This window comes from Bidens hawaiensis, unplaced genomic scaffold, assembly GCF_021521415.1.
Source record: "Bidens hawaiensis isolate Kalapana, Puna unplaced genomic scaffold, B.hawaiensis_p1.1 tig00041110_1, whole genome shotgun sequence".
NCBI lineage: Eukaryota > Viridiplantae > Streptophyta > Magnoliopsida > Asterales > Asteraceae > Bidens > Bidens hawaiensis.
This window is the reverse complement of record NW_027505692.1, coordinates 73913-101198: the sequence shown is the minus strand read 5'-3', so window position 1 is coordinate 101198 and position 27286 is coordinate 73913. Positions and strand designations below refer to the sequence as shown.

The window sequence follows — 27286 nt, the reverse complement described above, 5'->3', positions numbered from 1 at the left end:
TTTAAGTTCTTCATTCTCCAGGCGGAGAGGCTCAGCAACAGCTTCAGCCTTGGTGGCCCTCTCGGTCGCGTTCCTCGCAGTCTCCTTAGCTTGCCGAAGCTGTTCGTTAACAGCTTGGGCAGCCTTGGAGCGGGCCTCGAGTCGCGCTTGAACCTCAACCTCGAGGGCCTTGAAGGCCTTCTCCTTCTCCGCAGATACTGCGGTCAGTTTTTGGTTCTCCTCCCGGAGAGCACGCGCCTGAGATACTTCTTTAACGCGAGCTGCTTTCAACTTGTCGTTTTCACGACAAAGCAGCTCGACGCGTGGCTGCATCCGGGCCAGGAGAACCCGAAGCTCGTTGGTTAGCCTACCCTCCTGGTAGCTAACCATGGCTTCCCCCAACGCACCATGGGGAGCAGCGTGGCGAGCCCAGTCCACGCACTCCACAGGTGTGCGAAGGGTTGTTTCTCGGCGAATGTTCCATCTTGGAACATACACTTCATTGGAATCCGACACTGCAAAAGAAACAAAGCAGTTAGGAAAAGTTGAAAAAAATTGCATAAAGGACAAAAGAACCCTACGCACCTGTAGGGTCGATCACAGGCCGATAGCCACCGAACCCATCACCTGAACCTAAGGGAAATCCATCCAAAAGGTCAGGCAGATGGGAAGGTAACAAAGATCGGCGAGAAGCCCCGCGCGTACCTGAAGGTCCAGCCGTCGAGGCCGATGGCGGAGGCGGCATGGTTTCCGCCGCAGTCGATGGCAGAGGCATGGTGTCCGCCGCGGACGCCGCCGAGGAATCAGCAGCAACAGTAACCGCCGGCTCGGTGAACGATGCTGTAAAAATTGCACTCACCGCCGGCGGTGACGTCATCTCGGCTGGAACAGTTGGCTCAAAGGATTGAGCAACTGGACCAGCGGAAGCAGGCGAAGGTGCCTGGGTCGACGCCTCAGGTAGGCTGACCGAGCCTACCGTCATTGGCGGAGAGGTACTCCCCTGCGCTCCACCCTGGAATGCGTCAACATCCACGCCTGCAGAAAGAAGACAAGTGTTAATAAATTTATGAAGTATGATTAAATCTACAAAAAGAAGAATGTTTATACTTACGGGTTTTCTTGAGCCTGAACGTTCGGACGGGCGGGGATGAACCCGATGGAGCCGGTCTCTTGATGCCGGTCACCGTCGTCGTCGGTTCTCCGGAGGTAACAGTCGTAGCCTCCGGAGCAGTGGTCTTCTCACCACCGGGGTTCCCCGCCACCTCTTCATTATCTGACTCGGTGTCAGATAGAAGCACCGGATCAGCTGTGGAGGCCACCTTCTCCTTCCCTTTCCCGCCGGCAGCCTTCTTCTTCCGCACTAGCGGAGGACCATCTGCGGATTCCTCAGAAGAAGACAGGATGTAAGGAATTCCAGCAGCGGGTACAGCATTGAGGGGTTGAGGATAGAATATCGCCTTACCTGGCCACCGGTGGCTCAGGATCTCTTGGCCCGGCGGATAGACCTCCACAAACCGATCCGCCATTTGTTCCAGGATGGGCAACTCGTTCTCGTCTAGAGCACGAGTACCCATCCGCGCGGGACCGTCAGCTTCCCGCGGGTACAGGAGCGACTCCAAGTTGTTCCCCTCTGAAAGAAAATAAACAGTTAGAAGATAAACTCGTATAAGCAAAGAGAAACGGAGCATACCGTAAGGGATAGAGTTCGAACCGTATTCGAGGACGATTGGAACCTTTTGCGCGTCAGCCTCTTTCCACACTCGGCTCATCCCCAACATCACCATCCCGGACTCCGGAAACCGGAAAACCGGAGATTGGACCCGGGATATCTTTGCAAACCATTCCGCCTCTTGGTAGTTTGTGGCGTGGTGGCTCGGAATGGCTTGGCCATTTTTAAACTTCATGGCAATGGGGACGGCGCGAGCAGAAATGTAGAAGAACTCCCGCTTCCACGATCGGAGACTGCGCTCTGTCGCGCAAATCTTCAATCCCTTGATTCGGGTTGTCAGGGTGTACCACCCCTGGATGCACCTCCAAGTATAGAAGGTCATCAGGCGGTCCACGTAGGGCTCAACACCCAATATCCGGCACACCCACTCGAAGTGGCGAATCTTCGCGATCGCCATTGGGTGCAGCTCGGTCAGATGAACACCGTGCCTTTCGAGGACACGGTAAACAAACTTTGTCAATGGGAACCTAAGGTTCCCATAAACAAAGAATACAGCATATACCCCGATCTTGCCACTGGGGGCATCGTACACGGTCTGATGGGGTTCAGGAAACTCAGGCTCGAAAGGATCGAGCATGAACTTCCTAACAACATACCGGTACTGATCGCCGGGCAGAGCACACTGGCACTCACCAGCAGTACTCTTGTCATCGGCCGAAGACTCAAGATCACGAGAAGACATTGTTCAGAAAAAAGAAAGCGATTTCGGGAAAATGCTAGCCTGAAAAGGGGAGTATTTGCCGGAAATCGCTAAAGAAGAAGAAGAGAAGGGTGAAAGTGTGGATTGCAAACAGCCCTCTCCCCCTTTATATACTAATCGCAATTAATGCGATGAATTTAATGCGGATGAGAGAGAAATCGAAGGTGCAATGAAACTATGACACGTGGCATAAAGCAGGCTGGCAACAGCTGTTGACAGGACGTGTGCCAGCAATTTCGCGGCCACGCGCCCGAAAAATCGCGCCCACGCGCCTGAAAAAGGGACTGGAATGACCATATAATGTCACGTCACCATAACTTCCTGCACGTCCTGACACAGTCAGAAGAAACCGTCGCACGACGTTTCAGACGTTTGGACTGTTCCTATCTTTCTACCAACTCTTCGAATTTTGAAATTCAAAATTCAAAAAAGATTTAAAAGTAAGCGGGAAAACACCCCTTACCTTGGCAAACAAGTAACAATAAGACGGATGCGGGTACAGTGTTAAGGCAAAACCCTTCACATACCTAGCACCCGCAGGGAATTGAAGCCAAGAATACTTTGGCAACCAAGTAACTATAAGACAGGTGCGGGTACAGTGTTAAGGCAAAACCCTTCACATACCTAGCACCCGCAGGGAATTGAAGCCAAGAATACCTTGGCAACCAAGTAACTATAAGACAGGTGCGGGTACAGTGTTAAGGCAAAACCCTTCACATACCTAGCACCCGCAGAGAATTGAAACCAAGAAGGATCTTCTAGGCAATGCTTGCGGATAGAGGAATAACATCCCCGCATAACGGGAACGTCGAGAATTATATTGTTTGAAACTCCGTAATGGAATTGGTGGTCTTAGCATAATTGATCACTATGTTGAAAACCACCAGAACCTCATGGAGACTATATATAAGTGAGACTCAACGCTCCTGCCTTGCGAGAAGGTTACATACCTACCCGCATCATACCCAAAGATCAAGCAAAAAAATCGGGAATTTTTGCAAGTGACACTAGGAAACCCGCGGGAAGAATCCCCACGTAGAACCTTAAAACTAAAAAGCCTTTTCAAAACCCCTTGCTCAATGTCCAAAAGTTCACCTCACTTTATTAAACATTCATGAGAAGAACATTGGACTGGGGGGACTTGAAGAGGTAGGTCCCAGCAGAGCCCAGTTGGTCCCGCAAGACTCACCTTGAACAGGGACGTCTGCGCAAAGGCCATCTGCTTCCGCAGGACCCACCATGCTCAGAGAACCTTACGCGCAGTACGCAAGCTGTACACGCATGGAAAGCCTCCCAATGGTGAAGTACCCCGCCTGTTCCCGCAGTTGCGGATACAAGCCATCAGGGAAGGCTACCCGCAGACAGCAGGGCTACACGCACAAGACAATAGATACTTCAGTAGTCACATGAAGGAATGAGCAAGACGGGAACAATCCCGCCAATATGAGCCAGTCCGTATGATTCTGAAAGATCTTCTGTACTATACCTACCAAGGTATGGATAGGACAGACAATCTGACCAGAACAGCCCATGAGCCAATCACAGGGTGACAGCTCACCGACAACAGTACGAGGAGGAGCACCCTCTAGTACTGTTTGTTTTACAGTTAAGTGATCCTCTCCTCTTCCGGCTTCTGATCCCACAAGCATTGCACAGAGACTGCATAATTATCCATCAAATACAAACGTTAAACCATAAATATAATAATTAAAATTAATTTCACACACATTTTACCAACAGTGTAAACAAATACAATCAAGTTAACTAAACTACTGAGTTTAAAAAATCATTTTTAATTTGCATAAAGATGTATAATTACATAACATTTATTAGATATATATTTATAATATAAATCACTTGAATACAATAAAATATAATAATTAAAATATGATGTTTATTCATATAATTCAGTACTTGTGTATATGCAAATAATGTGTACATTATTATACAAAAAATGATTGAAATGCAATATGTGTTGATCAGTCATATAATTCAAAAACTAAAAACAATATTTTAAATTTATAAAACCAATACAAACGCATATAATATATAAGTAATATTTCAAAAAAAATAATAAAAATAATATTCAGACATCTAGAATTTACCAAAAAAATAATATTAAAAAAAGAATACCTTAGGGCCAGCTGGACCACCTCTCCAGAGAGGTGTTTTGGAGGTCCCACAATCAGCACATGTCTTGATCAAATTACCACCGTCGGATGAAGATGATCTTTCTGGGCTACTTTTGCAGTTCATCACATTCATATCATCAGACTCAGAACCCTAAAACCCCAAAAATATTTAAAAAAATAAAAATCAACTAATAATGATAATAATAATAAGACTCACCTTATCACTTAAATCCCCCATTTCCCGATCAATCAATCAATCGATCAAATCAAACCCTAATTGTTATGACGATCAATTTGATCCAAAATCAGACGCAATAAGTGAAAAACTGAGTGAGATTCAACTGGATACTGTAATCAATATGATTTAATAACTGATCAAGTCAAAATGATAGTGAATATGATCAGCAATTGGTGAATAATAATAATAATTTTGAGAGAGAAGGAGCCGAAGAAGTTGTAGCGGCAAAATAAAAATGAAAACAATTTAAGGTCGGGAAAACCCTAGAAGGCGGTAATGAGGAAATGACGGATTTGCCCTTAGGACTGACTGACGTTATGGATTACCCCGCCAAAAATAAAATTAAATAGCGCCACTGGATTTATTGTTTTTTTATTAATATAATAAAAGCGGTACTTTTGAAATTTTTATTGAAATTTGGAGGTGGGATTGGATGTGTGCGGCTGCATGTATTGGAAACTAGGGTTTTGTTTTTTGTGCTTTTGGGTTGAGAGGATCTTACCGTTAAAAGATAATGCTTTTGATCTAACGGTTTTGATGATTATCAGTGAAGTTAATTTTTTATATTCCGTATTTGTTTAAAATGCTACGCTTCGGTTTTCTATGTGACCATCGATATTTTTCTTTGCTCAAAACCATTTTTAAATTTTTTTCACTTGTATATAAAATAACATTTTGTCAGTTCAAAAATTATGTGGCTAGATAAAAATATCAAAAGGACTAACTAATTATGGTATTATGATATTTGATTTACGTGCATATGTATAAAAAACAATCAAAAATAACGTATACTTTTATGAAAAACTCTTTCATACGTATTCAAGTACTTATCATATGTGTGATGAAATTTGTTTATGTTAATTGACACATTAAAGAGCTGCAATAATATTAAACTTTTTTCATCATGTCTCAAAATATTTAGAAATTTTTAGAGCTTCTTTACATATCGGCTAATTAGCCCTGCTTGCGGTGCGCACATATGATGTATATATGTGTGAACCCTCGGGTGGGCAAAAGTGAAATTGCACTAATTTTGACGTTATTTTACTAATCTACTGAAAATAACGTTAAAAGTGACGGACGGTTAATCAGGCATCATGTAGTGGCGTTGATAGCCGAAAGACAAGGGTACATGCACCGATCAGCCGGTGTCCCGATGATTGAGTGCTATGTGCCTTATGTCCAAGGCTTGATGCAAAACTACTATCGAGCCGGGGGTCTCACCGGAAGCAGCCTCTCTATCCTTATGGGGTAGAGGTAAGGCTGTCTACATCTTACCCTCCTCAGACCCTACCATAGCTTTGCTATTGGTGGGATATACTGAGTACGATGATGATGATGATTTACATATCGGCTAACTATCTGTAAGAGTAACTCTACTCGTATAGTTGCATCCGAAATCTTCTTTTGAACCCCTTATTGCCATTTATTTGATAATGAGCGAAGTAATATTGCAAGGGATGATTTTTTGTAGCTTCGTGATCTCTTTATTACTATATGAAGTTGATGTAATTTGAGGGAGAAACATGCTAGAGGATTGATTGAATTTTAAGGGACAATATTTTTTAGTAGTGTGAACAATGCTAAGATTTGATTTATTCGTAATGGATATTTTTAGCACATTATACAAATATTATAATTAGTCCAACGGTTATAATTTAATGCTAACGACAATATTGTCCTTACCCAGGATCCACCAACAAACTAGTTATTGTGTGGCACGTGGAGATTTTCATTACGCCTAAGTTTTAAACTCTTCATCTAATAAACACCACGTGTTACGAAATAAGACATGACTGTTAAACAAATGAAAACTTAAATACAAAGGGTGCTTGAAAAACGCTAAAAAAGTTCAATTTCCCTTGTCTTTTTCGTTAAAAAAAAAGAGACACAATTACAAAAAAAAAAAAACATAATAATTATTAGAAAACAAAATATATTGAAAAATATAATATAATACCGAGCAAAATGTAAAACAATGCTGAGTAATATAACACAATATCAAGAAAAAAAAAACTGAATATAAAAAAAATATACAATCAATAATGAAAATGAACAACAAAAAAAACAATGATTTTTTTCCTTAACATTGTGATTTTTTTAACAAGGAAAACGAGAAAATATTTTAGTTTTTTTTGTATTTATGTGTTTTGAGTTATTATTATTTTAAAGTCTAGACTCTTCGAACTTTGATGAGGTCTCTAAATTTTGGTAATGGTAAAAGTTAGGGGGCGTTTAGAATTGTTTAGTTTCACCAACTTATAACTTATTAACTTTTTAAAAATGAATAAAATGTTTGAGATTATTATTTTAAATATGTAAGAAAAAAAGTTAATAAGTTAATAATTTTTAAATTTCGTTAAAGAGTTCCCAAACACCCCTTCAACAGAAAAATTTTCACAAATGGTGTGTTATGTAAAAGTTGTTTCAAAAATGGTATGGTTTTGAGGGTTGTTATAAAATGGTGTAACCGTGGTTTGAAACCACGGTTTGACTATTTTCTCTATGTAAGTGTTAGATGTGTATTTTATAAAATAATACTTTTGATTAAAATAAGGCAAGTCGTGGTTTGAAATCACGGATTGCATCAAAAAGTTGAACCTTTTATCACTTCCAATTGTGTGGTGGTTTTACTGGTCAAGCCGTGGTTTGAAACCACGGTTTGACCATTTTCTTTTATTTTTTAAATGTCGATAAGTATATATATATATATATTTTATACATGTGAATATTTTTTTGTGTCTAATCAACATGTGGTTTTGATCCTTTTCTTTAATTTTTCATATGCCGATAAGTATATATGTTCACATTTGATTATTTTTTTGTTTTTAATCAACCATTGTTTACAAATTAAGGTTTTTTTTTTCTTTTTTCTCCAATTTAATTTAGCGTGTTCATATGTGATACTTTTTGTTTGCTTTTTTGTTCTTTGAGATTAAATTTCACTATTGCATATGGATACTTGTCGCATTAAAAAATAAAAGAAAAAGGCCAAACCGTGGTTTAAAACCACGGCTTGACTAGCAAAACCACCATACAATTAGAAGTGGTATTAAGTTTAACTTTTTCATGCAATCCATGGTTTCAAACCACGGGTTGACTTTTTGATGCAATCTATTCTATCACAAGCGATTTGTTTAACGTAGAATTGCTGGAAAACTTTATTTGGTTGTTCCACATCAATATTTTCAATGGCCAGTTTTTTTCAAACTATACTGCGGCACCATATATTTTTTTTAACTTACAAATTCAAGAAAAACAACAACTTTCAAACGGACATCTCATACTTGAACTCTTGTTTGACAACGAGTGCCATGCATGCATATGTCGGTACATAAGCCGTTTAATATCTTGATAAAACAAGTTTTAGTTAAGCATTTGATAATTGTTTCTTGGTGATTTTTCTAGATGCCTTGGTTTTGTTGGTGAAAATTTTGATTTCTCACTTAAATATGCATTAGGGATCATGGCTTTGTTGTGCATTGCCAGGCGATTCGGTTCTTAATTTCACGTTTGAGTTTTGTGTTGACTGGCACGGAAACAGTCTTCGGAAATTGCTAATACTGATTTAGTCAAGGACGATTTAGTAAAGCAGTACTGTGCCCTAACCTTTGGAAATTGTTGATGCTGTAGTAGATTAGATAACTGTTTCTGTGATGTCCTACATGAAAAATCACAAGCAATCTATTTGAACGTAGATTTGTTGGAAAACTATTTTCCACATCGATGTTTAATGGCCCAGTTTTGTGAAGTTAAAACTGGCTCAGAAGCGAATCTATTTTATCTTTCTTTGGAAAGGAGTGATTTGTAACATACGTGGTATTCGTAATTGATTCTTAGATAGTTTTACAATATTGTTTTAATTGTCTAAAATTGGATGTGTATTAATAAGTAATTTTTGTCATCACTTTACTGATTCAGGAAGTGATTTCTAGCGTGTGCCCTGTTCGCCAGACAATGGAGACCCTAGAAGAACAGTCCTTGGCCAAGAAGGCAAACATTCCATTCCCGAGTGAAATCATTGAAGAGATCGTCCTCAGACTCCCCGTCAAATCCATACTCCGTTTCAGATCGGTCTCCAAACCATGGCTCTCCCGCATCTCCAATCAATCATTCTCCAAGCTCCACTTCACCTCGTGCCACCGCTGCCCACCGCACCGCCTTATTCATTGCTGCTTACAGTGTTTCAGGACGGAAACTCCACCTTATTTTCTGCCGCTCATGACGGTGGACCCGTCACTCATCTCATGACAATCGACGACTCTTTTCCTAGTGGTACTATCACAGAAGCCCAACATTTGAACGGGTTAATATGCTTTGCTTTCTTGAAAGTGCGTGGTTGCCGTCTCATCACTGACGTTTTCATTGTTAACCCTACCACTCGTAACATGTATTAACTCCCTGATTCAGATTCTTACGCTGTTGAAAAGACACATGTTAGTATTCACTTATTTGGGTTTGACGAGTCTAAAAACGAACATAAGATTTTGATGATCAGGAAGCTTTTTGAACCAGATACAGTGGAGTTTATGATTTTCTGTTTGTCAAGTTATTCATGGAGAAAGATTGATGCAGAGCCTCCTACTGGTTTTAGTTGGGATGGTTTCTTCGGCCTCGCTCTCAACTACGGCGTCTGTCTCAATAGTGTAGTTCATCGAATGTTTACACGCTCGTTTGCCATTTTGGCGTTTGACTTGAGAACCGAAAAGTTTTCAATAATTAACACTCCCAAAGAAGTTGGGCCTGATAATACTGTAGATCCTTAGCTTATAAAAGTGAACGGGTGTGTAGGAGTTGTTTATCATGCTGGTGTGGTGGAAAGCAATGAAATGAATTTATGGATATTGAAAGACTATGAAAACCGTGTTTGGGTCAGAGAAGTCATTAAATTCCCCAAGTCTTTCATCAAATTAGACCACCCTTACCCTACAGATTCTGTTGATATGGACGAGATCATCTGTTCCTCGAGCAAGGTGCCCGGGAATGTGTTCAGTGTACTTGTCTATAACATGAAGAGTAAATGCTTTAAGTCATTAGAGTTCACTTCTGATCATCCAATCTCGCACATCTCTAACATCAAGTGCTATGTTGAAAGCATTGTGCCCGTGCGCAGGAACTAGCAAGACATGAGGTTTGTGGTTTGTTTGATGGTTGTTCATATAAAGTTTCTACTGTTAACTGGTGTTTTGAATCGTGTGTTCCTTGTAAAGTTTTAGATTGTGTTATGTTTTGGAAGTATAAAAAGAGTCTGAAATATGAGAATCGTGTTTTGCTTCTTAAGAGAACATATGATATGCTTGATTTAGGCAGGGATGATCTAGTAGTAATTGTTGATGTTGCAATTGCTTTAATATAACATGTAAGCGGACAGATTAACCAACCAAAAAAGTTGTTTCTTATTCATAAGGAAGCTCTTTTTTTACCTTGAATTGTTGGGAACCTTATTTAATGCATATACCTGTTTTCAACAGCCAGGAAGTCGGTTTTTGTCAAGTTGTTTTCACAGTTATCTGCTACTGATAATAAAACACAGGGGAAGAGGTGTATTAATTTTTATTTTTATGCATCTATAGAGTAAGTGGTTTGTAAAATGTCAAGTGGGTAGGTCTCTAAAAAGTGTCTTTTTCACTTAAAATGTTTTGTCATTGAAATAATTTTGGTGGTGTTTTGTCAAAATATTAAACTGTTGTAATCTTATTTGAATCAATCAACACATACTAACATTTGAAGGTTACACATATAAGAACAATTGTCATATGATTTCGTGATTTACACATGTACATTATAACGATTAATGAATACACAAACCTAACTATCAACTAGATGTAAATAAGTATATATAGAAATAATCAAACCAAAGCGTGTATCAACGTGTTCTTTAAGGTAATGTTGTCATCAACTAGGCTATTTTATGCTTATCGCCCCACCTTTGAAAGATACGTGAAATCATAGCAAAGAAATAAGCAAGTGAACACATGATTCGTGACAAAAAATCGGCAATCCAATCTTTATATTTCCTTTTTGGAGGATGAGTTCGATCTGACTGTAATAAAATCCGATATATGGCTTCGGTTAATGCAAAGGATGTGATTGGATCAGATTCCTCGGCTAATATACCTTGCTCTGTTAGACATACTATATCGTATGCACCTGTTGTTACTAGTATCCCCAGATAATTACATATTTTGATTCGGCAATTTAACCTTTCCATTGGTTGTAACATATCACCATGTGTTAGGATCAAAATCGGGTCAACATCTGAAATTACATGAAATTCAAAAAAGTAATTAGATATAAATCATATAATATACTTGCAGCTAAAATACTAAGTTACCTTATTCTTTTCTTGTTTTTTATATCTTTTGACGTTAGAACACACCCTAAAATCTACTTTTAAAATCCAGTATGGTTGATTCGAGAAATATAACATAAGTACAAAAAAAAAGTGTATGCATTTTATTAAAAATACAAAATTACATACTTCTATTTGGAGTTCAAATACTTAGGCTGGTTCGATTAGAAATTCATAATTTCGATATTAATTCATAACCGGTTCAGATATTGACATGATTCCAATTATTCGAAACATGAAATTTTATTTGAACCAAATTTTGAATTTTTTAAGCTTGATTCGAATAATAAAACACCCTTAAAACCGACTTAGAATATTTGAATACTAATTGCATAGTTCTGTTTTTATAATTACAAGCTTTTAATAACTTAAAAATCGTACTTATTTATATTTTCTTTAAGATTCTATAATATATTGTTACATTCAGTTTAATCATATAAACTGGCTTTGACTCTTTGTAGAGGTGCCAAAAAAAGCGGTTTCTGACCCAACTAGGTACAAACCAAGTTTTGGGTTTCTTTCTGGAATTATCCTAGAATCGACCCGACCCGACTCGACCCTACCCGAAACCTGATTAAAAAAACTAATAATAATTGATATTACTTGATGTTCTTATAGAAGCACAATGAAACAATGATTTAATGGCTTCTACTTTCTTAAAATCACCACCACCAAAAAATGCCTTGTACACATCGGTCAAATCAGCCACCACGACCACACAGTTAACCCTCCGCCTCACAAACCCATCGGGACTACAGTTTAACCTCATATTAACACCATCTTCACCACCAAACCGACACCGCTGATTATGACGGACACCGTCATTCATCCACCGTGCCACCTCCTTTAAACACTCCCCCATCCGGTTATCATCCAACCCCCTTGAATCATATACACAAAACCCGTTACGTGTTGATCGTAACACGTTATGTTCTTCAAGAATCATAGTTGAATAATTCGATGATTCATCTGCAATCAATATTTCAAACACGACCATCACTTCTCGAGCTTGAACTAGCTTGCTAGTCTGTTATTTATATAACTTTTTAACGCAATATATATATATATATATATATATATATATATATATATATATATATATATAGATCAGGATACCCTTTTTTAAATTGAATACTATGAGAACCATTTTGAACCACAAAAAATCCAAAAATAAAAAAAATCATAAAATTAAAAAAACACAAAAAGTAAAAAAACTAAAATTCTTATTTTATTATTCCGGTTTCATAAAAAAAACTCGGTTTAACTAAATTATATACACATATGTATAATATATACATATATGTACATTTACATGTTTTTTTGTACACATGTATATAATTTAAGATAAAAATGATACTGTACATATGTGTATATTACGTAACTAAATATTAAATAAAATTATACATATGTGTATAATACGACGTTTTTTTAATTTTTTTAATGAAACCGGAATGAAATATAAGAGTTTTGGTTTTTTTACCTTTTTAAAATTTTTATTATTTTTTGTTTTATGATTTTTTTAAAGGTGTTTTAGTGGTTTAAAATGGTTCTCAAAGTTCTCAATTTGTAAAGGGTTCTCTTAGAAGGCAAATTAAGACACTTTTTTAAGGGATTTACAATTTATAAGGCATAAAGTACAAGTGTAATAAAGGATAAAGTGGTCTTTTAAACACAATCAACACACGTTCATTTGATTTCAACAAATATATTACAAGTTTGGTACCTCAACTTTAGTCAAATTTTGTTAATTTAAGAAAATAATTACAACTTTCATCTCTCATGGTTAACCAATTTTACTCTAAATTTATTCTTTTTGGTTTTCTTGTTATATCTTTTACAAAAATATGATTAAAACTAAATCTTAACATACCCATTTAACGAGCTTATTTTTATTTACGTGTCAATATAATTTTTTTTAAAACATAAACGGTTTAAATTGTACAAGTCATTAATGCATGGATATATGCATGAATGTACAAGTTAGTTTTACAAGTAAAATTAATTACAAGTATAGTACCTCAACTTACTCAAAATTTATTATTTTAAGCAATACTTACAACTTTGCCCCCCTCGTGTTTATATAAATATTATTATCTTTTGATATGTTTTTCAAAAATATGATTATAAGTACTCAGATCATATAAATATCAAAATAATCAAGGCGAACTCGAGTTTAAGATTTTATCTTAAATTTCAAGCAGAGCTGAGTCGGCTCGGTATGATGTTCGAATCGAGCTAGGCTTGGCTTGCTAACAACCTTTTAAGTGTTGTTTCCTGCTACATCGTGCTGGCATCTAACTAGTATATATATATATATATATATATATATATATATATATATAATATTTATAACAATGTATAAAATGATGACAAAAATAACTAAATGGTATATATAAGAAGTAGATTTTTCATAAGAAATGTAGAAAGTGTGTTTTCATCATTAGATCTGATAAAACACACCGCACAGTAAACGCACCGCATAATAAACACACTTTCCATATCCACCATCAGATCAACATATATAACGCACCAGATTACTTCTTACACTTTTTAGACACAATTCACTTCTTATTTTAACCTCACCCTATATATATATATATATAGGATCAGGATCATGACAGAACTTTTTTGAAATTTAGAACTATGAGAACCATCTTGAAACACAAAAACCCAAAAAAAATCATAAAATAAAAAAAAAACAAGAAAATCAAAAAAGTAAAAAAACCGAAATTCTTATTTTATCATCCCGGTTTCATTAAAAAAAACTCGGTTTAGCTTAAATTATATACACATATGTATAATATATACATATATGTACATGTACATGTTTTTTTTGTACACATGAGTATAATTTAAAATAAATGATATTGTACATATGTGTATATTACGTAACTAAAGATTATATAAAATTATACATACGTGTATAATACGACGTTTTTTTAAAAAAAAATATTATTATTATTATTTTTAATGAAACCGGAATGAAATATAAGAATTTTGGTTTTTTAACCTTTTTAAAAGTTTTATTTTTGTTTTATGATTTTTTTAAATATTTTTTAGAGGTGTTTTAGTGGTCCAAAATATATATATATATATATATATGATCAGGATCATGAGAGAACTTTTTTGAAATTGAGAACTATGAGAATTATTTTAGACCAAAAAAAACCCAAAAATAAAAAAAAATCATAAAATAAAAAAAACACAAAAATCAAAAAAGTAAAAAAACCAAAATTCTTATTTTATCATCCCGGTTTCATATATAAAAAAAACTCGGTTTAGCTAAATTATATACACATATGTATAATATATACATATATGTACATTTACATGTTTTTTTGTACACATGTGTATAATTTAAGATAAATGATACCGTACATATGTGTATATTACGTAACTAATAAATAAAATAAAATTTCAAAAATAAAAAATAAATAAAATTAATAGTTGTTAACAAACAAAAGAAGAAAAAAACACATAAATAGATATTTAATTTCACAAATGGCAAGTTCATTTTAAGTTTGTGATTTAAAAACCAACCTACCTACACTGACATACACAAAGTGTTGGCACCAACACCTACATATTTACCTACACTCACCTACAAATGCTAAAGTTTTTCATAAAACTTACATCCTTATGCTACATTTACCAAACTTATTTTTCCCATGTAGATCTCCATATAGCAAAAAGTTGGTATCATACACCAATACCTACACATTTACCTTCACTTACCTACGATCACTAAAATTTTCCCAACATTTAGATATTCATACAACGAATATACTTCATTTAACTTATTATAGTTAGTTATTTACTAATAATATCCTACACATCATCTAAATAATAATTTTTTAAACAATGAATAGATATATCGATTATTACATCATTTAAATTATTATTTCCACATCCCATTTGTGGATATCATTCTTGATTTGTTTTCATTATTTGTTTTCGTTTCCCAGAGAAGTTATTTTTGGAAATTGAGAGGATAGAAAAAGGGGGTTAAGTTGACAAAAACTTAGTTTCTTTATTTAACATACTAAAAAAATTACCTCATTGTCCTTTCTAAATAATAGTCATTAATATCTGTTACAAATAATTACAAAACTGTCATAACAAATGTAGGCCATAGATCAACACAATCAACGGTTATAATTAATTTCCCACACTTCTCACACTAATATGATTTCTTCACTGAACCATCCCCTATATATATATATATATGTGGTTAAGGATTCTAAGAGAATCCTTTACAAATTGAGAACTTTGAGAATCATTTTAGACCACTAAAAACACCTTTAAAAATATATTTAAAAATAATAATAAAACAAAAATAATAAAAAAATTTAAAAAAGTAAAAAAACCAAAATTTTTATATTTCATTCCAGTTTCATTAAAAAAACATTGTATTATACACATATGTATAATTTTATTTAATCTTTAGTTATAACGTAATATACACATATGTACAGTATCATTTATCTTAAATTATACATATGTGTATAAAAAAATGTACATATATGTATATATTATACATATGTGTATATAATTTAGCTAAACCGAGTTTTTTTATTTTATTTTTATTTTTTTATGAAACCGGGATGATAAAATAAGAATTTTGATTTTTTTACTTTTTTCGTTTTTGTGCTTTGTTATTTTATATTTTTTGGTTTTTTGTGGTCTAAAATGGTTCTCATAGTTATCAATTTTAAAAAAATTCTTTTATGATCCTGATCCTATATATATATATATAGTTATGACTAAGAAATATAGAAAAATAATTATGTTATTATATAAATAATAAAAATTTTATCAATTGTAGCATACCAGCCGAGACCAAACTAAGTTCGAGCTTGAAAAAACGATGGGACTTGAGCTTGAGTTTTATTAAGAGCTCGAAACAAGCTAAGCTTGAGCTCTTATAAGTCAAAACAAGTGGAGCTCAACCTTAATCAAGTTCAGACTCGACTCGTTTGTACCCCTATTTGGCTATTCGTCATAATTAAACTAATATTTATTTTTGTCACAAAAACTCCTAACAATTTTTTAGACATAAAAATATCTCTACATGTAAAATTTAAACAAAACTGTAAAAAATAAAAATTTAAAACAACTTGAAACCGATACATCCAGTTATTTTTGATTACGTGTTTTTTTTTCTTAATTTTTTTCTCTCAATTTTGGATGTATTGAGTTCCAAGTTGTTTTTAACTATTAAACAAAATTTCGTAGTGTTACATATCTTTTTATCTTAAAGAATGTTTGTGAAAGAAAACAGAAATAAAAACATACTTGAGGTTTGAGAGAATGGAATGAGACCAGATCTGCCAAGAACACTATACATGAGATTAATAATGGAGCTTTTACCAGCACCAGACAACCCAACCAGTAAAACAGTAATTACCGGAGGTATATACATATCTTCCTTCTTTATCCCACCAACTGGAATCCAAAAGTCACCAGATTTATAGACCATGAGCTTGTGTTTAAGATCATCAACTCCATGTTCACTTATTAAACACAGGCGTTCCATTTCTCTAAGCACCTTAGTTATGCAAGATGATGATGATGATTTAATTTCAGGGAGTGATCTCCACCATTGAAAAGGTGATGGTGATGATGATGATGAGTCTTCATGTTCATGTGGTTCAGCCATTGATGCTGCTACAATAATTCTATTTTGGTTTCTTTTTGAAGTGATGGAGTTGAGTGGATAACACTTTTGGTCAATAATTCAATATGCAACATGTGGGACATGTTGCTATATCAAGCAAGTGGTGTAGTTAATGTTGGTGCTTATTGGTCAAAACATAGCTGCATTATTAGGTTTTCTACCATTTGCCTTTGATACATTTGGTTTTCTGGCTCTAGAGGCTGTGAAATTTTTGAGTAGGGTTCAGCGCGTCGTACACGGAACCTCTTCAGCTTCTAGGTCCCAAAGCTTCGTTTTTAGCAGGATTGGCTTTGCTGTTCAAAAGGGGGTTGCGGCGCAGCTTGTTGCCCGTTTGCCTGCCACTTTATTGTAATCGTTTTATAGTAAATTATATCTTTTTATTGATAAAAAAAAAAAAAATTATTAGGTTAGGGGTGTTATCATCTATGTGGTAGTTAGTTGTGAGTTTATGAACTTGTGTTGATTTAAGTTATTATTGAGTTCTCATACGAAACTAATACCTAATGCGTTTTTAACACGATAGTTTTGAGTTTTGTCTATAAAACTGTATGTTTGTATTAGGTTGATCTATTTAACTTGTATATTTTATAATTTTTTTTACTAAAGCTGTTTGTTTATATCTGAATGGAATCATTCAGATGTAAATATCTGATTCATTAAGACTTCAGACTGTTTGGTTCCAAACAGAAAAACATCTGAATGGTTAAAATTATGTCTGAATCATTCAGACTTATTGTTGCTGAATGGGACAGATGTTCATTCAGACTTGTTGTTGGGTCTTAACTAAAATTGATTAGGTATTTATGACAAATTTTAAAGATGTAATACAAACGAGTATCAAATTATATGATTTAAACACAATTATTTATATAAATCAGTTTTTTTTCTTGTAAGTTTATAAATTTAATTAAGAATTTAGAGCTTTAACAACATTTATAGGTTTGTGTATGTGTTAACCGGATAAAACTCGCATTGTGTCTGCGCTCATGTGTTTGACAAGATTTCTACATTCATGTCAACTTTTTTTTTGGGGTTGCATTGAAACTTTCGGTTAGGGTTCAGTCATGTTTAAGTGAATCATTACCTCACCCGTCACAAGTAATCCAGGTTGGTGGTTAGGGCACTCTTTATTAGGAAGTGTTATAGCATGCGAGTGTCCTATGAATATTTATTAACTTACAATTTTAAAAACTGTATTTATATGTTTCATACAATCATGCAGTATCATATGGGTGTGGTTTGTCAACTTGAAATATGTGATTGGCACTTTGTCTCTATTCTATTAAAGATATAGCGTGTGTCATCCATATGATTATGACTCATGTGGTTACAATTTGTTAATTTGGAATAGATGCTTGGTCCTTTTGGTTAACATTACATGTAGTCAAATAACAAAATATTTCACGTGAGTGTATAGTTACGATAGGAGAAAATATATTATATGGAAATACCACCATGGTTTAAATTTACTCCATTTCCGATTTAAAATTTTGTCTGCTTTAAGGTACAGTCATCAAAATTAGTTTTGATTGTTATATCATACAACAAATAATATAATCTTATTTCCAGTATTCAATTTATTAATTTTTTATATGAAAGAATTGGGATTTGGTTGAATAAAACAACTAGTGCATAAACTAACAAGAAGACTAAGAAGAATGTTTTTATTGAACCCGTTCCTGCTACAGAAGACCCAAATGTTGTTACGGTAGTCAACCATAACCGCAACCAAGACATATGGAAGAATTGGGATTTGGTTGTGAATGACGAAGGTTATCAAAAGGCTCGTTGCAAACTATGTGGAGCACAATTAAAGCACGATTCCAACTCCACTTTGAGAAAGCACATCGAGAAGCCATATTGCAAGGCGATGAAAGGGATTGGCGCGACCGATCAAATTGATTTGGGTAAAGATGGTACACTATTTCGTTACAACACGAGTCAAGTTCAAGATAGAATGGCAAAGTTCGTTATTCAACGAGGTTTGCCGTTTAACCACTTTGATGACCCGGATTTGACGTCGTTGATTCGAGAAACTCTCCAACCGCGATACACACATATAAGTCGTACTACCTTAAGACGGCATTGTATCAAGTTGTGGGAGTGTGCTAAAAAAGAGTTAATCGAGTTTTTTCATTCTTTACAAGTGATGGTTAGTTTAACTACCGATGTTTGGTCGGCACCACACGGGTTGCCCGAATCATACATATGTGTCACCGCTAATTGGGTTGATCCGGTGACATGACAATTGATGAAACGCACCATCGCTTTTGAAAACTTCCCGTTCCCACATACCGCCGAAAAAATGTTTGAACTACTTGATGAAGTTATAACGACTTTCAACTTGAGAAATAAAATATTTTCGATTTCGTTTGACAACGCTTCAAACAATACTAAGGCGGCCGAAAAATTTATCATTAAATATTCACCACCTTGTTTCGGGGATTTTTTTCATGTTCGTTGTGTTGCACATATCATCAACTTGGTTGTTCAAAAAGGTCTCGACAATGAAAACATTTGTGAGGATTTAAAATTATTTAGACTTATGTTACAAGATGTCTTCAAAAGTGGTAAAAGAAGACATCTTGAATATAAGAACTATTGCAAGTCGGTTGAAAGAAAGTATTTGGGGCCAAATTGGGACGTTCCAACCCGTTGGAACTCAACTTGTCATATGCTAAAGTGTGCTTTTGCCCAACGCCAAACTTTACAATCTTTTCATACCAATCTTGTTGATGAACGCGAGGCCGATATGCTTCCAGAAAGTGTTTGGGTGAATGTCGGTTTTTTGTTGGGGTATCTTGACGTGTTCAAAAACTCAACAACAAAGTTATCGGGAGTCTATTATCCTACTAGTTGTTGGGTTTTGCAAGAATTGTACTACATGTCTTGCATTTTTAAAAACTTTGCGGAGAAAAACAAAATCTTTAAGAATATTGTTGCGGTGATGAAAGAAAAGTTCTTAAAATATTTTGAAAACATACCGCCGGTCTTTACTTGTGCCGCCGCATTAAACCCCTATTGGAATGTTCATGGGGTTGAGACAACGATTGAAGAAATATTCGACAACTTGGGTATGCACGAGATCGACCCGAAGTTGTCGACGGAAGCGAAGGAAAAGTTCAACAAAAACCTTCAAGACCTTTATGACCATTATTTTCAAATGTATGGTCCAAGCACGAGATCGTATTTTGTGAAAAAACAACTAGTAGGCCGTGCAATGACCTACTTATAAACTTGATGAATGCAGTTTGTGAATCGGCATCTAAGAGGCAAAGAGGAAACACACCAACTAGCGAACTTGGTCGATATAGTGGAGCAAACTATGTTGAGGGCGCAACGGTCGACGAAATTCGCTCTATTGATTTGTTGGCTTGGTGGAAAGGAAAACAAAACGAATTTCCCATTCTATCCGCCATGGCTCGTGATTTGCTTGCCGTACAAGCCTCAACGGTTGCTTCCGAATCGGTTTTTTCTCTTAGTGGGAGGGTGTTATCTATGCGAAGAACAAAATTAACTCCCGAGTCTCTAGAGGTTTGCATTTGCCTAAATGACCATTTGGATGCGGTGGATCGTGTACAACAAAAGGCAAACTTTGAAGACGAAATACCAATAGAGCGTCCTATTCATGATGAGGAGGCGGAGGACAGGGTTTCTTCCGATAACGATGACGAGAGTGAAGACGAGAATGAAGACGAAGAAGAGTTGTAATTTGTGTTTTTTATTTGTTTTAGTAAAATTATTTGTAACAAGTTCAACTAATATTTAGTCTTGATTTGTTTAATTATAACTACTTTTATTAGTCATGATTAATTTTTTGTTACTTTTTTATAACGACGAACATTTTATTTATTTAAACAATAACTATTACAAACATTATTAAAACATAAACGATACTAAACATAACAACTAAAACTAAAAAAACAAAGTCCGTCGTTTTAATCCGGCGTTCTACAACGATTAAGCGTTGTCACCGGTGGTAGATGCTTGGGTTGTAGAGCCGGACGACTCTCCCACTTCCGCTTTTTTAGCATCCAAACTTCTTTTCTCTCGACAATACTTATTCGTATGTTTTCGTAATGTCGAGTTGGACCCTGCTTTAAGAAACTTCGAGCAATATTTGCAACGAGCCATCTCCTGTGAGTCGGTCATGAGACACAAATCGTAATGAACCCAAACATCGGGGCATCTTGTTGTTTCGATCACCATAACAACGTCGTCATTAGTTGCCATTTGTTGTCGGTTTAAGCTTAATTGTGTTTTGGAGTGTGTTTTATAGTTTTGGAAGTGGTTTAACAAGTACACATCCATACCTTGCTATTTATAGAATGAAAATAAGCTAAATATAGTAAAAAAAACCGGTTCCAACGGTCAAAAACGGCTATATAGCCGTTGGAACCGGTTTCTAACACCTAGAATATTTGAATTTCAAAAAAAACCGGTGGAACCGGTTTTTACGTAATAACCGGTCCCGGTTCCTAAAAGTTAGCATTTCTGGGCATCGGTTCGGGTCGGGAACCGAACCGGTTCCTGACTGGAACCGGTGCCATTTCCTACCCGGTGTGAAAAAAACCGGTTCCGAACCAGTTCGGGTTTTCCAAGTGAACCCGATTTGTGCACGTCTAGATAGAAGATAGGTTCAATACATAATGTATCTGTATAGTTTGATTTAACTATATGTGTTATCACTTTCACAACTATCTTTAATTATTTATAACTATCAACTAATGCATTATAATTATACAGTTCTAAACCAAGTCGGGGCAAACTCAAGCTCGAATTTAAACAGAGAGCTGTATTGAAGAACTCAAGCTCAGCTCGGTTTATGCTCCTGTTTGACTTGGTTGGATTGCTTGAACTTAAAAAAAGGTCTTCAACTGAAGTTGACCCAAAAATAATGAGGAGTTGCACTTAAAATACTTGAATTTCTTTTATGCACGCTATACAATATTAAAAGTTTGGGTTAATTTAAGCAAGCCTAACAAGTTAGCTAATAAACAAACCAGCCATTCAAGCTCGGCTCATTTACAAAGCTAGTCTACTCAGCTCGGATTGTTTACAAACTGAGACAAATTTAAGCAAGCTACTTTGACAATTCTAATCTGTAAACTCAAGTTCATACAGTTAAAGACACCTAATCACAATTATATTTGAAACAAAGCCTCTACAAAATCAAATTGAACACAGAATTTAAGAACCCCCATTTAAATCTCCTAACTATTAATAACCTAAAATAAACCCCAAAACTTCATACACACATTTTCTTAACCCAACAACATGACATTCTAAATATATTCCGATAAATGCATTACCACGTAAGTCTAAAACCAAGCCAGTACATAAACAAAACAATAACATCATCCCTTTGCAAATGAGAAAAACCATAAAATTCGACATTACAAATATGAAATATAGACTCTTTTAACATCATATAAATATACACGCACCTCCTTAACACCAAAACAAAATACATATCCGCCTCGAACATTGTTCCAAAACATTCAACGATTCGAGGTAAACAAAACCAAACAGCCCCACCGCTCCAAACTCGGCCCTTTATTGTACCTGGACCGCCCTTAATATAACCTTGACCCAACTACACCTGACCTTGACCTGACCCGACCCGACCAGACTTCACTTTGACCCAACCCAACATACCTTCAGCCATTAAAATTGAACCCGCCAGGTGGCACTTGAACACTTGGATTGCCAAAGTTGAATCCAGGCTGTGAACCATCAACTACGGGTTCCTCTTCTTCTTCCAACCAATATGTCTCAAGAATCTTAACCGCTTTCTCGTAGATTTCATTATTATCATGAGACTGTAAATTCTCAATCTTTTCTAACCCTTCTGCATCGTCTATCAACTGAGCATAATAATTAACCTCTCCAGTGTTACCCAAGTTTTTCTCAGCTTCACCGACCTTTAATATGTTCTCGAGCCCTTCTAAACTCACCGTCACAATTCTCGGATCCGGGCACACGAGTAAATCACACAGTGGTTTGATGCAACCCTGGTTCACCAAATACCTACAAATCAGAGATAACCATTGTTAATGATTAATGGTAAGTCATAAACAGTAATTATTATTTATAGAATGTTTAGAATAAAATACTTGATCTGTTCATTAGTGCCACCGGAAGTGGCGTTTGATATCGCCCATGCGGCTTCTTTCTTTATATCAAATTCAGCATTTTGGAGGAGGTTAACCAAGGGACCCATTAACCCAGCTTCGATTACCGACTGAAAAAAAAACGTTGAATCGTTAAAAATGATTTTACTTGTGATAAATATGGTCAAATGCATGAAAAGACTCATATGGCTACCTGGATTTGCTCTTTGTTTCCAGCTGTGATGTTTGAGATTGTCCAGCAGGCTTCTTTCTTGATACTCTTTTTGTGGTTATTGGTCAACAAGCTCAGCAGACATGGGAGTGCACCATGCTCAATTATACACTGCATAAAACACCATCAGTATCCACATATATGTATGTGTATTGTGTAATTTGTAAATGTTTATAATGCAAGTTAATACCTGAGTTTGGAGATCATCACCAGTCACAATATTACCAACAGTTCGAAGTGCAGGAATGAGTACTGAAGGAGACGGGTGCCTGACAGATTATATAAACAGTTAAAGCTTTTAAATTTTAATAATCAAGATTGCAAGTATTTAGCAACAATAATAAACATGAAAAACAACTCACATAAGGAGTTCAACAAGACGTCTGCAGACACCAGCCTCAATAACAGCTTGAATTTTGTCATTAGTACCATCAGACAGATAGGAAAGAGCCCAACATGCATCAGTCAACACCTCTTCATCATTTGAATGTACAAGTCGCTCAAGTGCAGGTAGTGCTGGTCTTGTCTGCAAATCAAAAGATTCATATTATTATATCAGTTAATACAATAACTATAGTGGTGGCTATTTCGACCTGTTTATTTGCAAATGCATCTGACTTTGAGGTCTAGTTAAAAATTTGCTAAAAAAATAACAGCTCAACCTAGTTGAAAGTTTCATGTGAAACGTGCTTGTAGCGCATACAACCTCCTAGATCGTTTTATTTAAAAATTCAAATGTATTATTAATGCAATAATATTTTTATAATCATATTTAATGTGTTAAGTATTAATTTAAAATCTGAAAAGTAGACAAGACACACTCAAAAGTCAATCTAATCCAACACTTCTTTAACCTAAACATATTTGACCCAATATCCAGCCCTAGGCTTTTAAACAAACCAAACAGTTGGAAAGTTCGTTTATTAATGAACGAACGGACATGGACAAACTTTTTGTTCATTTAGTTATATAAACGAAATGAACACGTCTCGTTCATTCATTATGTTTGTGAACATTCTTTACGCTTGTTCCTTAAAACGTGTTTATGTTGATTAGTTTACGGCTTTACGCTTGTTTAAGTTTGTTCATTTATATACTCACTCAAATTTATTAGATCATTGCAGTTTAGTCTAGTTTTATAAACTTGGAATGTCACTCGTTACAGTTTAGTCTAGTTTTATTAATTTTTTAGGCCCAACAGATTGATGTACAAGTTTACTTATAATTGGCGTTCGCCCGGTGATGTTCGTTTATATTTGTTCATCCATGTTCAGTTATGTTCATTTGTTAAGTTTTAATGTTCGTGAACCATTCATTTATACTGTTAACAAACAAACATAAACATGAACACATTCATTATCTTAAGAAACGGGCACAAATAAGAAAACCACGTTCGTTCAGTTGTTTGTGTTCAGTTTTTGTTCAGTTCAAGTTGAACAAACACGAACATGTCGAGTTCGTTTTCATCCGTTTGGTCGTTTACAACCCTACCCAGCCCCGTCCATTTAGCCAGTAGCTACCTCTAGATTACTATATCAAATATAAGAAAACAACTAGTAAACAACCTCTTCAAAAGGAGGTTGTGGTTTCCCGCGACAGAAATTTGAAAGTGTCCAGGTGGCGTTTCTCAGCATGGAAAGTTTAGCATGCTCGTTTAACTGAGCCAGCAATGGAAGCAAAGCACCTTGACCAAGAACAAGATCCCGACACCTTGGTGAGTCACCAGCCACATTTCCCAATGCCCAAACAGCCTGCAACAACCAAACATGGTTACACACACACACATATAAACAAAACTTTCAATCTTGTAAAGCAATATCATATTATCATCCATGTATTACCTGCTCACGAACATCATCACTTGGAGAAGCAAGAAGCTTGACAAAGATTGGAACCGCCCCGTGATCGATTACAACCTTTGTGTTCTCAGAGGTTCCAGAAGCAATGTTTGTGAGTGCCCACGCAGCTTCAAACTGTCGATTTAACAATTAACATTATATAAAGCGAACAAATACAAATAACAATACTAGGGCTGTAAACAAAGGAACCAGGCATTGTTCATGTTCGTTTGTTAAGCTTTTATCAGACAAATCACAAATGAACAGTTAGCAAACACAAAACCGAACGAAATTTTGTATTTTTGTGCGTTCGTCGCGGAAATGATTTTGTTTGTGTTCGTTTATGTCCGTTCGTTAAGTTCATAAACACACACAAACAAACAAACATAAACAACCACAAACTAACATAATGTAATTTGAAAACTAAAAATCAACATTCTTAATCACATGCATTCGACATAATCACCCAAAATAAATATAAAGCTGAGTACTTGACATAATTATTTGAAAAACTTCAACACACTAACTTCTTGTTCATGTTCATTTATTTATTAAAACAAATGAATGTATATGAACTTCACGTCGAACAATTCAGGAACAATTCACTGAATGGTTGGTACGTTTACAACCCTAAACAGTACACATGTAGCATTGAAGCCAGTGGGGTTCAGTATAATGCTGACCTGGAGCTGTGGGAAATCCTCTCTCATCAAGAACTCAACGAAGCGGGGTACCACACCAGATTGTATAACTTCCTCAATTGGTGGGCTCCGTTCTGCGAAATAGCGTTTAGTAGGTTGTATATGTAAGGTCACCAGGTAGTACAGTAGTACAGTACTTGCAACCGAATATGATTCAAATATACACACACACAATTATACATACCTATTGAGAGCAATTTACGAAATTGAGTAGTTGCTTCAAGCTGCATATTATTATCATTCGAGTAGACTCCAGCAACCATAGAAGGAAGAGACTCTAACTGCAATTTATCATCATTTCAAGTTTTTAACAAGTTCAAATGATAACAAGACTAAGAAAGTGTATCTATAAAACCATTAGATTTAACAGTGAACAAATCCTCATTTTTAACACCTTTAACGTCATATAAAAACTTCACATACGCACAAGTACAGTGTAAACTAGCTAAAGAACTTTTTAACAATGTTGAAGGTTTAGAACGAACAAACATCATCACAAAAAGTTTCAACATTAAAACCTAGTAGATAAACTTACAAGATTTTAAAACAAAAGCATAACAAATAAACAACCATATGTGTGCATCAAAACTTAAGACGAATGTAAGGGTTCATAAAAACTCTAACCTCAATATCATTGGCTATTCAATCATCTCAAACTAATAACACACACATACATATCAAGAACTTACATAACTATAGCCAAGCAATCTTAATATTGTCATACAATGATGACGTTACAAAACAGCAAGCGCATATGTAATCCATCAAACTAATAGAAACTTAATATGTATCATCATCTGTTTATACATATTTGCAAAAAAACTTTCAAATCCTTAACCTAATTGATGCATACACAACTCACAAACTTGTAACCTAGCAAACACTCACTCAGTCAATCTCATCACACTGATTCATTTGCAATCTAAATCTCGAACTAAGTCAATCAATTACCAATACAAGGTATATATAACTATATAAGTCTAATTACACGCATCCGATCCAACTGTTACGAAATCGAACCGGATAGTAAGTATACCTTCTTCTCGATGGTGGAGGATGTGACCGGAGCACCAGTAACCAGCGGCTGAGCAGCCGGAAGCACTTGACGCTTCTTAAGCAAGTTCTCCTCTCTCTTATTCTTACGGATCTCCACCATATTATCTTCTCGCCGCCGCCGTCCTTCGTCCGCATCCACCGCCACCTTGTAACGGTTACGCCGGACCTCCGTCCTCGCGTTCGGCCTCAACGACATGATGATCTGATCTGATTAATTGATACAATTCAAAATGAAACCCTAGATAAATAGATTCGTATGCAAAAAGGAATTAATACTAATACAGAACTCAAGTGTGTGTATGTGTGTGTATACTGTATACATACTCTATAATAGATACATACCTTGGGAGAGAATTTAGAGAGAGAGAGAGAGAGAGAGAGAGATCGGTTTGGTTTAATTAATGAGAGATTTGGATTACTCGGTGTAAAGTTTCACGGTAGTTGTGGTTTAAACTTCAAAGTTCAAACTTTAAACTTGTGTCTTTGTAATTTATACCTAGAGTCTTGTATGTACACGATTTTAATATACAGCTTCGTGA

At 35.6% G+C, this 27286-nt stretch overlaps 3 protein-coding genes and 1 pseudogene across 3 annotated transcripts; 1 reads left to right on the top strand and 3 right to left on the bottom strand.

Moving 5' to 3' along the window:
- Nucleotides 1–3962: 3962 nt before the first annotated feature.
- Nucleotides 3963–4963, bottom strand: LOC143614789 (GATA transcription factor 17-like). The gene is made up of 3 exons (XM_077088118.1): nt 4758–4963; nt 4542–4691; nt 3963–4067 (listed from the first exon to the last, which is right to left on the bottom strand). The coding sequence occupies exons 1-3, from the start codon at nt 4776–4778 to the stop codon at nt 3963–3965; spliced, it is 276 nt and encodes a 91-aa protein (XP_076944233.1). The 5' UTR covers nt 4779–4963.
- Nucleotides 4964–8362: 3399 nt separating this feature from the next.
- On the top strand, nt 8363–10138 carry LOC143614792 (putative F-box protein At1g32420; annotated as a pseudogene).
- Nucleotides 10139–10511: 373 nt separating this feature from the next.
- Nucleotides 10512–16855, bottom strand: LOC143614791 (uncharacterized). Its single transcript, XM_077088122.1, has 3 exons — nt 16426–16855; nt 11734–12099; nt 10512–11036 (listed from the first exon to the last, which is right to left on the bottom strand). The coding sequence occupies exons 1-3, from the start codon at nt 16787–16789 to the stop codon at nt 10678–10680; spliced, it is 1089 nt and encodes a 362-aa protein (XP_076944237.1). The 5' UTR covers nt 16790–16855; the 3' UTR covers nt 10512–10677.
- Nucleotides 16856–22166: 5311 nt separating this feature from the next.
- Nucleotides 22167–27042, bottom strand: LOC143614794 (importin subunit alpha-2-like). Its single transcript, XM_077088124.1, has 10 exons — nt 26728–27042; nt 25876–25972; nt 25674–25765; nt 24994–25125; nt 24718–24903; nt 23515–23678; nt 23343–23421; nt 23135–23263; nt 22924–23051; nt 22167–22837 (listed from the first exon to the last, which is right to left on the bottom strand). The coding sequence occupies exons 1-10, from the start codon at nt 26941–26943 to the stop codon at nt 22468–22470; spliced, it is 1593 nt and encodes a 530-aa protein (XP_076944239.1). The 5' UTR covers nt 26944–27042; the 3' UTR covers nt 22167–22467.
- Between the last annotated feature and the right edge of the window lie 244 nt (nt 27043–27286).